General features: G+C 25.4%; 2 protein-coding genes across 2 annotated transcripts; both read right to left on the reverse strand.

Moving 5' to 3' along the window:
* Positions 1-10,028: 10,028 nt before the first annotated feature.
* LOC101512409 (homeobox-leucine zipper protein HAT14-like) lies at positions 10,029-11,563 on the reverse strand. Its single transcript, XM_004497830.4, has 3 exons — positions 11,289-11,563; positions 10,576-10,655; positions 10,029-10,474 (listed from the first exon to the last, which is right to left on the reverse strand). Exons 1-3 carry the CDS (start codon positions 11,538-11,540, stop codon positions 10,189-10,191), a joined length of 618 nt encoding a protein of 205 aa, XP_004497887.2. The 5' UTR covers positions 11,541-11,563; the 3' UTR covers positions 10,029-10,188.
* Positions 11,564-11,605: 42 nt separating this feature from the next.
* LOC140920022 (uncharacterized) lies at positions 11,606-12,719 on the reverse strand (the record flags this gene model as incomplete). Its single annotated transcript, XM_073367330.1, has 2 exons — positions 12,132-12,719; positions 11,606-11,787 (listed from the first exon to the last, which is right to left on the reverse strand). Coding segments are annotated over exons 1-2 (432 nt in total), but the record flags the coding sequence as incomplete, so codon positions are not given.
* Between the last annotated feature and the right edge of the window lie 268 nt (positions 12,720-12,987).

Consider the following 12,987-nt stretch of genomic DNA (forward strand, 5'->3'; position numbering starts at 1 on the left):
TTATTTTCATCAAAACTTTAATTTGAGAGTTTGTTTTAACAATTTGTTATCTTTAAAACATCAAATTGAAATTTTACCTCAACAATCACCCCTTTTTTTTTTAAGATGACAAACTTCTTGAATTAGATATTTAATTAGTGATTTTGTTTTAAATAATATGTTAATAAAGCATACATAATTTATTGATTTATTAATTTATTCATAATATTTATTTGAATGGATTTTTTATGTATATTTAGGATTATAGTGCAAAAGCTTCAAATGACATGAAAGACATCCCAATTTTATATGTTGGCACCCCTGATATATCACTTATTTATATAAGGGACACATTTATCAATGATAAATATTTATAACAAATAAATATTAAAAAAAATACGAGATAAATATTTGTCATTGATTTATTAAAATACGAGATACATATTTTCACTGATAAATATTAAAAAAAACACGGAATAAATATATATCATTGTAAATATAAAAAACATTGGATAAATATTTATCATTGATAAATATAAAATAAAATAAAAAAACATGAAAAATGTATGGTATTAATACATAAAAAATATGAGACACATATTTGTCACTAATAAATATTAAAAAAAAACATGATATAAATATTTATCACTCATAAATATATGGCTTAATTGCAGTTTTGGTCCTCTAGTTTATCTGAATCGCGAAAGTAGTCCCCCCTCATTTTGTTTCTCTCCAATTTTAGTCCCCCAAACAGAATTTTGGTCAAAATTTTGATAAAATTTCATTTTTTAAAGTTGTACTACACTATTTATGATCATAGATTTCAAGTACAATTGTTGCAAATGCGATCTTGAGACATGATGTGACTTAAATAAATGCAAAAAAGATGAAATTTCATCAAATTTTGGACTAAAATTCTGTTTGGGACCAAAAATAGGGAGAAACAAAATGGAGAGACTACTTTCGCGATTCAACTAAAATATGGGGACCAAAACTGCAATTAAGCCTAAATATATAAAAACATATAACAAATATAGTCACTAAAGAAGAAATTGTATAGTACAATTCATACTGGTATAATTTCCACGAAAAGCAAAAACTTATTAATTTAAGGAGGAGCTAGAAGAATGTGAATGACAATGTCTATAGAGGGGTCGGACTATTACAATAAATATTTATTATTGATAAATATATAAATATACGGGACAAATATTTATTATTTATATATAAAAAATTGTGATAAATATTATAAAAAGAAAAAATACTCAAAAAAATATTTTTCATTGATACATAAAAATAACGTGCGACAACTATTTATCATTGATAAATATAAAAAAACACGGAATAAATATTTATCACATATAAAATATAAAATATATATATATATATATATATATATATGAAACCATGATAAATATTAAACATAGACAAACTTATTGCAAGTCATCTAAAGTTAACACAAAAAATATATGAGACACTGATAAACATATTAACACAAAATAAGTTACATTTTTTAAAAGAAAGAAAAAAATTAAACACATAGGAACTTATTGCAAGTCATCTAAAGTTACAATTTGTCAATCTTTTCAAGACGAGTAACTTGTAAGATTATTTTATAAATCATAAGTTATTAAGTTAAAGGTTTGGTTGGTAATTTTTTTTAAAGAAAAGTAAATCAATAATAATATAAAATAATTTAAAATACGAATCTGAAATAACTTAAAATAAATCTGAATCGGATTATTTTTCTTATTTTTTGTCCACATTTTTGTAAAACAGGATTAGACTCAAAACGAAATCGCAGAGAGCATCTGATTCTAAGACACCGTTCATGTATAGGAGAGGAGAAATAAAAAGTACTATTAAGTAGAGGGGACGACGTAAAGAGTGGTTGGTTTAGCGTAATCTACAAGAGTAGAGGTGACCCCCAAAAGGGAGAACCCTAGCTACATAACATAACATAGCTGAAAAGAGATCCTTCAGCTTATAGGCCTGCTGAAATATCTACTCGGAGATCCGCTGTTTATATTCTATCCAACATCCAATTTAATATGTCTGTCAAAACAGTTTTCTTTTTTCTTTTTGTTTTCTTAAGTTTATTCATCAATAGACTTCGGAATTGTTCAATCAGTTTTAAAATAATTGAATTATTTTATATATATTTTAAAAATATAAAAATAAAAAATATTATTTTTATCAAATTATTCACATTAAATATTAGTTATTATCAATATTATAAGTATATAGCAAAAGATATTATATTTAAATTATATAAATAATATTAATTAAATAACATAATTAAAAATAAATATATTTAAATAATCAATTATTTTAAGATGATTTTTTTTTCAAATAATTAAATAGAAAAAGAAGTATTTTGAAAAAGCTTAAATGTACTATTGACATTAGCAAGTTTTACTTTTATGTTTTATTAAGATTTTTTTTTTAATTTTAATAAATATACAATTTTTGTTTATGATTTTTTTTATTTAAAGAGATCATAAATTTTACTACAAATAACTCACACAATTGCGAAGTCTCGAGTTCGAATTCAAAACAAAACGTTCAACTTAATAATATTAATATTTTATCAATTAAACTAAGACTTAATAATAATTTTTATATTTTATTTTAATCTTTATAAATTGAACTTAATTCCCATAATATGTAAAATATTTAATTTTAAATAGCTCACGCATAACTATCACATTTATTAAAATAAATAAGGTAAAAAAAGTATGGTATTTTAATTTTTATTGTAATTTTAATGGTTCATTCCCAATTCTAATATATAATTAATGTTATGTATATCAATCTTAAGTTATTATTTTTTACTTAATTAATAATAATCAAAATCATTAAATCTCTTTTTATTAGAAAGTTAATTTAAATTCAAAAATGATGGTGCTAAATATGACTTATCCAATTAGTGATGATAATTTAAATTCTAAAATTGTTCACCACTTCGAAACTATTGCAGAATATTTTGAAAAATAGAGATGCTATCGGAAATACTTCATAGGAGTGATACCGATGAAGAAGAAAAAGCAACACAAATATAATACTCGTCCAAAAATACAAACTTACTTAGTTTGAAGAACTTTTTTTGCTTTTTTTTTCTTTTTTTGGATTAAGTTTTTGTTTTTCATTTTTTAAATTAAAATATATATACTCTTCATTTTACTTTTATTATCATTAAAATACATCAATGATTAATAAATATAGTACTATTTGGTAAAACTACCATTAAAAAAAGGAAAATACCATTTTTTTCATTTATTGTCTTTTATTAATTTGTATCAATTATCAAATACGACAATTATTTTAAAAAAAATTATTTAAAAAGAATGAATTTAAGAATATTTTTCAGATAATAAAATTAAATGTGAATTAATTAGTTGCTATTTTTATATATTTTAGTTTAATAATAGTGCATATTTAATTTTAAAGTGGAATTAAAAAAATTATGATAAAATACTATAATTTTTCCCTACAAAATCCAACTGCAAAACTAAACATGAATATATCCATTTGTTTGCATGTAACCTTTTGTTTGCCTAGAAGTAATTGATTAGTCAAGAATATTATTACAATTATTATTTTGACTTTTTTATCGTGACTATTGTTATTATTTTTACTTCCTAACTCTCTGATTATAAGACTATATATAACTTTTTAGGTATAATAAGAAAAATTAGTATTGTAATTAATGTGTATAATTTTATATAATTGTTACTATATATTTATTTTGGTGTCAAGTTAACCTTGTAATTAGTGTTGCGTGTTGATAATTCTTTATCATATGTATATTTTTTATTATTTTATAGTCTTTAATCATTTTATTTATCTTTAGTCATTAGTTAATTTTAAGATTTATTTCATATAATTTGTTGATTTTAGAACTTTAATTTAATGGTATCAACATGACCTATATAGAGTATTTCAACCACATGGAATTATAGATTTTCAAATGGAGTCAAACTAGTTAGAAATTAAAGTTAAGATCTATATCTATAACTTTCATAAAGACACTAGAATCAAATTCAAATTCAGACTCAAAATATGAAAAGCGTGAGTTAGAAGTTAGCTCTCATATAATGTGCGCTAGAGCGCAGATTCTTGTGTCTAGAGCAAATTTATGCAGTTTTAAACAATCAGGTTTTGTCTTGGGAGCACTCAAATGCATGACGTATTGCAGCATAATAGATAAAAGTGCAATTTTTTCACTTTTTAAGGATCTTTTTGGCTATTTTGAAGTGTGGAGACTTAAGCTTTAGCAAAGAAATTCATATGAGATTGGTTCTAATACCATTGAAGGAGTTTTGTCAAAGATCACTTATGAATAATTCTTGTAATTCTTATTTAATTTATATCTTTTGTTCATTTGTTATGAGTAACTAAATTCTCTTTGTTATAGATGAATATAACTTGACAAAACCTTTGAATATTTAATTTGATTTATGATTATTTGAATGAGTCTATTGAATTATTTTTCTCATCTTTGTGATTAATGTTTTTTGTTGTTTGATCGCATTTAAACTATTTCACGATTTATATTTTGAAATGGAAGTGTGCTTTACAAATTCTTGAGATGATCGTTTGATTCATATTGAGAACACAACTTCGATCAATCCAATACAAATTCAATTAATAAATTTAGTGTCTTCAACATTACAACTTCAAATGCATGAGTATTCTAAACACTTCAATTGTCATATTTTTAGGTTCTCGCATTTATAAACATTTTTCTGATTTATATCATTAACATGAATTATGTGAGTATGCTTGCAATTTTATCTTTTACTTTTTTTAGCGATTTTAAATTGTATTATTTTTTATCAATATAATTTTCACTAATTTAAAGAATGAATATTGATTTAGTAAAAAAAAATCTTTTTTGTATATTGATTTATTCTATATTAACTTTTGGTAGTTTCAAAATAATTTAATAACATCAATAAGGGATATAGTATTTGAAAAAGAATAATAAATATATTTAAAATATGCAAATGATATTATATTTAGAAACAAATAAATGTGTGAAAAAACTTTTATAATTGAGGATGGATTGAGTATTATTACATGCATGTCATGGTAGTATTGAATGGGCATAGCACCTGCACCCCTCAATATTTGGGTCCAAATTAAAGAAAGTAATCTCCCATTGATTGGACCTTAACCTTGCAACGGAACGGCCGAACAGCGTTTTAATGTCGCTTAGTCATTTCAATTCAAAACCATTGTGATTTAACACAACAGTAAGTGAATCCTGCCTTGCACAACTAGCTCAGTACCTATTGTCTCTTGAATTAGATGCTGTTCAGATGATAATAACCACTTATAGAAACAATTCTTATAATAAAATTATTTTTTTAATCCCCAATTTCTAAAGAATATATGTTTATTAATAAATAAAAAGTCAATAATAAAATTTGGACAAAGATTTTTCCAATCAAAATTTGAAGACATTTTATTTTTAATAATTCCTCTTTATTGAATATTTAATTATGTTAAACTAATTTATCTGGACAATACACAGCATATGTTTTTTTATTTTTAAAGATAGAATAAAAGTTATTATTAATAACAATGATATTAATGATAATTTTTTTGTTGTCTCATATAAAATTTAAATTATGCTCTTTAAAATTATAATGTAAATTTTTTACTATCAAACTACTAACTCGAGAATACATCATATGTTTCATTTAGAGGTTGTTTCATAGTTTTTTATACATGGTATGTTTAGTTTTATTGTTAGATTAAGTTATTCTACATAGAAATCAAATATATATGTAGTAATTATATTTATCATATTTTAAATATATATATATATATATGTATATATATTTATAAATGTTGAATAAATTTTAAAGTTTCTCTTATTCTAAATTGATAAACCTTCCTCCCACTCTAAAATTACATTATGAAAAGTATAATAGATTTTTGCGAAACTAATCAAATTAAAAAGATATCAAATACCAATGGAAAAAGTAACAAAATTGCACTCAACCAAATTGTTTAAGGCTCTTTCCCAAAATATATTTGAAGAACAAAATGTGTTATATAAAATATGCTTTTTTTATAATAAAAATAATTAACTAAAGTAATTATGTTCTTAGATATTTGGATCATCTCATGTTTGAATCATACATCTCATGTTTGAATCAAACATAAGTGGTTATGTTCACCATTTTACTATTAAAATATATTGAGATTTACGACTTAAAAAAGTATAAGTAGAGTCCAATAATATTTTAATGGTGAGAGGATCAACATGATCTCTTCATGTTTAATTTAAATATAAGAGAATCCAAATCTTGTTTTTAGAGAAAAAATGTTGCTTAAGATCGACATTAATTTATATATAAGTGGCACATGGTCACTTAAAAATATCACATGACTTTTTCTTCTAATTTTGATCATCCACGTATGATTGTATGATCAAAATTTAACTATTTCACTCTTTCATCGTAAAATTTCTCTCATTTGACATGCTCCCTATATATATGACAAATTTCAACAGAAATTACAGTCCACTGTGAATCAATTTTAAAAAAATGTTTAAAATTTCAACGACCATATATGTCGTCTTTCAAAAGTAAATGTTAAAGATTATTTTTATTTTTATTATTGAGAGAGTTATTTAAATTATATCAATTTGATAAAAATAACGACAAACAAATATATATCCATGTTGAGTCGACGTCAATCAAATCACTGCATTATTCATAAAAATGAAGAGAATTACGAACTATTACTTCCGAAGAGTATTGTCGATCGTCATTAATTTTTTTGATAATAATTTTTTAATACGGATCAATAGTAAACCACTTATAAAGGTAGTCCACCTTATAATTCACCATATATATATATATATATATATATATATATATATATAAAGATAATCAAATTATATATTTTTTTATTTTTCTATGATAAAAATAGTTGACCAATTTATCCATGTTTATAAATATAATCAAATTATATGTTTACTTTTTTAATAATAAAAATAAAGTTAAAATGTACTTTTTGCGACCCCCAAGTCACAAAATCGGATGATTTTGCCCTCTAATTTAAAAATTGCAAATTTCATCCCTTTTACAAATGGTCAACTCCTCTTCATTTCGACTTGACATGAACTTATTTATTTAATTTTTTGATTTTATAGAATATTAAGTTTAATTTTTAAAAAATTATCAGCTAATTTATTTATAAAAAAAACTTGCCATTTTTTAAATTGCAATTCATTTTTTAATATTATCACTTAATTTTTTTAATTTTTTTAAGGTGTCAAAATTGCTACAATTTTAAAATTTAGGATCAAAAGTGTATTTTTACTTTTTCTTACAAAGGTACAAAGAATCACAGTATTTGTAAAAAGGTAAAAATTCATTTTTGACTCCCAAGTTTCACAATGTGGCAATTTTAGAACCTTATTTCATTATGTGTTTATTTTAATCAATAATATATGGAGTTGATAACTTTTTAAAAAATAAATAAAAAGTGAAGTGACAATGTTAAAAAATAAAAAATGAGTTTGCAAATTCAAAAAAGTAAGTTGACAATTTTAAAAAAACATTATAAAAAAATATGAGATGGCAATTAAAAAAAATAGTTGTATAATCGATGTAATCATAAAAATCAAAATAAAAGTAATGTGAGTATTGACCATGTCAAAATCAAAGAGACTAACTATTTATAAAATGAACATGTTAAAATTAAAGAAACTGACAATTTACAAAATAGATTGAAATAACTTGCTAAAATTACAATTTTAAATAAAAGGAGACAAAACTCGCCAAATTTTAAAAATTTAAGAAGTAAAAAATATATTTTAACTTAAAGATAATTAATAAAGTTGATCACATATTTAAAAAGAAAAACGTTATTTAAGAGTTACATAAAATTATATATATATATATATATATATATATATATTATAAAAATAATCAAATTATATATTCTTCTAATAATAAAATCCTTCATAAAATTTAACACCTATTGATTTTTCTTACAAACGATTTTTTTATAAATATACCACTAATTAATTTATCATTATAAAACGTAGTTTTGTTTCTTTCGTGATATTAATAATTATACGGCTAATACATTAAAGTAGCATCTTTTTGATAAATTTATAACTATAATATTATTTTTAATATTCATAAAATATATTAAAGGATTTTATAATATACGATTGAGGAAGTAGAACTTAAGACATCAAGATAAATTAAACGTAAGTACACACCTTTTTTTTGTGTAAATTATTTTTAATTGGTGTTTTTAAATACATATAAATATATATTCAAATTGATTAATTAAACATATAATATTAATTAATTTAAACGTGTAAAATATATAAAGACTGAAAAAGCAATTTTTTCTTTCTTAAATTTTAATTTATGAACCCTAGCGACAAAGTTTCATAAACATGCGTACGTGGCCTTCACCAACATAATTATGATTTCATGCTGCTGTGCTTTTCAAATCATGCCATAGAAAACAGATTGAGAGGTTAATGATGCAAAAAGATATCGTGGAAGCTTAAACAATTTTTTTATCCTGCAATTATCAAATCATATTTTTTTAATAATAACTATTTAAGGTGAGAAAAAATATTCATAGATATACAATAAAAAATAATGCAAACAAAGAGAGTGCATCTACAATATAAAATAGTTTTACAATTTTACACAATCATAATTCATCACAACATTTTATAATTTGATAACATGTCCAATTATTTGTGTTAATCACAACTTTGTTTGAATCATTAATCCAACATATTTGGTTAAAAAAAATTGAAAAGAAAGAAAGTAAAAATAATAGAGTGAAATGATTTTTTACTAGTTGTTTGGTGGAAGAGAAAAAACAAGAATAAAAGATAAGTTTTTCTCTTCTTTCGTTTGATTGTATTGAAAATTCCTACATTTTTTGCCTAACACCGATATCCAATCCAAGACCCCCTTTTATGTTCTCTCCCATACTATCAGTATTTGCCACTTCACCTATAAGTAGAATTGCATTTCTCATATTCCATAAGATCCAACTTTGTGGCAAGCCATATCAAAACAGAAGCCTTATGAATATGCTTTTGTTTCAAGTAGCAGACAAACGAATTCAAGTGCATAGCCCCTGCTAAATTCTCACTTAATTCAATGTCTAACCAAGTAATAGCCGATTTTGGATAGCCAAACATACTATGATCCAAAGATTTCACATTGCAAAAACAAAAAACACAAGATAAAGCATAAATACATGTGATTATACCTCTCAGAGCTTTGTTGCTGCTCCTCAAATGATAGCACATGATTTCACGAAAATGACCATCGCCAACCATTAGCACCAAATAAACCCCTATCACTTATATTGCAGATTTTATTGACAGTAACATCATAAAGTGCAAAAGATCCTTAAAAGTTAAAAGTACCCAACCATTTTTCTTTCCAAAACATAATACTTTGGCCATTCCCTAATACACACTTCATATTACGCACCAACATGTCTGAATTCAGAGTTCTGATGTTGCTTGACAAGAGAAGATCCCTCCACCAGATTGAGTCCTTTTTGCAGAACACAACATCATCCCTACACAATTTTCCTTTCTATAGAACCATATCTATAAAAAAGAAGATCCGACCAATAGTTTCCTTGTCTTGTAGACATCTCCACTTCCATTTATTGAGGAGAGAAATATTAAAGATTTCCAAATTCTTGACACCTAATCCTCAATCTCTCCTTGGTCGACAAATTATGTCCCAACTCATCTAACACACTTTTTGGCGATAAGTGCATGAATCAATTTAAAACCAAGTTTATCAAGATTAATAATTAATCTTTAGTTATTTAGTTTATTTAATAAAACTTTATTCATATATAGTCATTGTAAAAACTTCATTCATATATATTGTCATTGTAAAATCAGCTCAATTGGTAGCAATAATAGCATCATCGATATGACTGGTTCTTCTAACTAATCAGAGAAAAAATATCATTCTTTCGACAAAGAAAGCAACACAAAGATCCGAAGAATGAAATAAAAAGGGTGATGAAATAGTCTAAATCTACATATCTTAATTATAGTATTGTACATACATACCGAAAATAAGACTATGAAACTAACACCTTGTCGTCTTCTATGATACTATCTATCAATTATATTATGTGAAAGACAAATAAAAAATGTCCATGATTTGATATATAAAATCAAGAAGAAATCTGATGGGCTTGGGCCTGCTGTGATTGGGCTTGAACATTAGAGAACGGCAATATTTTGGGCCTGGTGTTGTTGTTGCAAGAGTTAGTAGCCACACGTTCACAAGAGGGACACATAGTGAGAGTTGTAGCTGGAAGTTGCATGTAAAATGGCTGAGAAGTTTTCAATGCTCTAAGCTCTTGAAGTTCCTTTTGTAACCTTCTATTTTCTTCTGTTAATGTTTCACAACATCTCTTCAAATATTCACAATCCACTTCTGTTTGCTTCAACTTTGTCCTAAAAATCACACATTTCAAAATCAAACATCATTATTATGCTCAGTTTTCTAAATCAATAAAAAAAAATTAAATAACAAAATATTGTAGGATAAAACTCACCTTGCTCTTCTGTTCTGAAACCAAACTTCCACTTGACGTGGTCGAAGATTCAATTGTTTTGCTAATGCAAGTTTTTGCTTCTGCAGGTTAAATTAAGGCAAATAAATAGACAGCATAATTAATATTGAAATTTTATTTTTAAAAAATATAGAAATGAGAGATTATGATTAATCATTATGCCATTAAATTTAACATTACATACAAATTTTAATACAAAACAAGGTTAATCATGAGCTATATTCATAAATACTACAAGGATCACATGCATTTCCTTAGTTAATAATTATCTTTATTTTTATGACTTTGATAATAATCTATATGGTATGAGTTAAATAAAGATAATAAACTATTACTACTTAAAAATGAAGTTATTAAAATTTTCAACTATTGGTATAGGGTGGCCCACTTATGAAAGTGGTCTGTCTCAAAACTGAACATTTTGTTGAACAGAAATATCTAAAATTAAGTTGTAATTTTTTTTCTTCCAAATCTAAATTCTGAAACCTCTAATATCCACATTTTTTGACATTTTCAACAACAATACAACCATAAGTGATTGATGTTGCATTATTATTAAAAGAAATAGTTATTGATGTTGGATCTGCGATTCTCTTCAGTATCAACAGATTGAACTGCGATCACTATGTTTTTCAAGAGCTCGATTAAAACAGGAAGAAAAAGAAGGTAGAGTAAAAGAAGAACAAGAAATTTACGGGATTAAGAGTGGTGTGTTCCTTGAAACTTTCTTCAAGAAAAGCTGATTGGTCTTTAGAGAGTCTGAGTTTCTTCCGAGTGGACCCATTTTCTTCTTCATCATCATCGCTAGTACTATTTCTATCCGCACCCCCCTCACGACTACTGTTTCTTCCAGCACCATTCATCATACAGAATTCCATCTGAAAACATGACACACCACTATTGGGTGATTCTCCTTCGTCGTTATCCAACACCCTCGCCGGTTCCATACCCACTGCACCAATAAACAACTATACTTTATTTTCTTGTCAAAATATTTTTTTTTTATATTTCTTTCCGCTTCACCATCGTTTTCTCTCTTGTTTCTCTCTCCATAATCACCATTGTTATTCCTCATACTGAAATCCATTTGAAACGGTGATATTTCGCTGTTGGGGGATGACAGCGACGCGCCATCGTCAGCTTCCTCCGTCGTCGCCGGAAAACGGTTCACATCTAGTTCCCTCACCGGTCCACCTGATCAGAATCAAACAAAAACTTAATTTTTCATAGGCAAAATAGTAAATAATAATTTTTTTAAAATACATTCTTAAAATGATAAATTTATTTAATATTATCTAAAATTATAGATAAAAATTAACAAAATTAGTCTCCAAATTTAGCGTCTCTAATACTTCGAAACGAAATTTTTATTAAATACAATAAGAACAACTAACTAATTAGTTAATATTGTATCTAATAATTTTAAAGATCATAGTTACATTTCGTCTTTTTTTTTCTCTAAAGTTTTTTCGCTAGTTCGACACATTAGTAGTGATATTATTATGTGTGGTAAAAAGTGAAAATAGAAAGAAAATTACATGGTTGCGTGAGCCAAGGAATTGAAAGTTGAGAAGAAGGGTGGTGAGATCTAAGAACAGGAGTGAAAGGGAGAAGATCAAGTTGAATAGGTGGATCTGAAGAACCTCTTTTTTCTTCTGAGGTTTTTCCTTGTGTTGAGAAGAAATTACTTGGTAGTGGATCTTCGGAAGCAACAAGATTTGATGTGGGTTTGTCAAGAAAAGAAAAGGGTAGTTTTGGTGTATCTCCTAAGCTCAAAGCTAACTCCATTTTTTGTTAAAAACTAATGTAAAAGAATGCAAGGTTTTTTTATTTATGAAAAAACAATGCAATGTTTGTGATATGGAAGTAGTTGGTGGAATAATAATACTTGAAATTGGAAGCAAAAGGGTAGGCGTGCGTGTGTATTTTTAGTTTAGAGATTTTTGAAATGGAGAGAGCACATTGAAACTCTTTCTTTCTTTCTTTCTTGTTCTTTACATCAAATAATAAGAAGGGGAATGGGAATGCCTTTTTATTTGTGCTCTTTTTTTGGCCTTGTGGGGGTAAAGATTGACCGACAAACACAGGTTGACAAAGGCACGTGAATGTATTTAATATGAGTATATAATAATTATTACAACCATTCTCAGTTCTCACACCTTTTCTCCCTCCCCCACCACCCAAGAATCGGATAAATAAATCCACAAGGATGACCTGAGAATTTTTCCTTATTTATATGTACTAGTAGAATGTATAGTTACTTGTATGTATTTATTATTATTATTATCAATAATACAAATTTCCCTTAATATAATTATTATGTTTTTCTGGGAAAGTTTCGTAAAATTCTTTGATACTCATGGGAGCCACCCACGACTATAAAATAAAATTTAA

This window comes from Cicer arietinum, chromosome 4 (assembly GCF_000331145.2).
Source record: "Cicer arietinum cultivar CDC Frontier isolate Library 1 chromosome 4, Cicar.CDCFrontier_v2.0, whole genome shotgun sequence".
NCBI lineage: Eukaryota > Viridiplantae > Streptophyta > Magnoliopsida > Fabales > Fabaceae > Cicer > Cicer arietinum.

Excerpts from the sequence above, each read along its gene's own strand:
- LOC101512409 (XM_004497830.4), bottom strand. The coding sequence starts at position 11,540 with ATGGAACCGGCGAGGGTGTTGGATAACGACGAAGGAGAATCACCCAAT. Across the intron at positions 10,656-11,288 it reads AACACACCACTCTTAATCCC|AAGCAAAAACTTGCATTAGC; the intron begins GTAAATTTCTTG and ends TTTAACCTGCAG. Across the intron at positions 10,475-10,575 it reads TTTCAGAACAGAAGAGCAAG|GACAAAGTTGAAGCAAACAG; the intron begins GTGAGTTTTATC and ends TGTGATTTTTAG.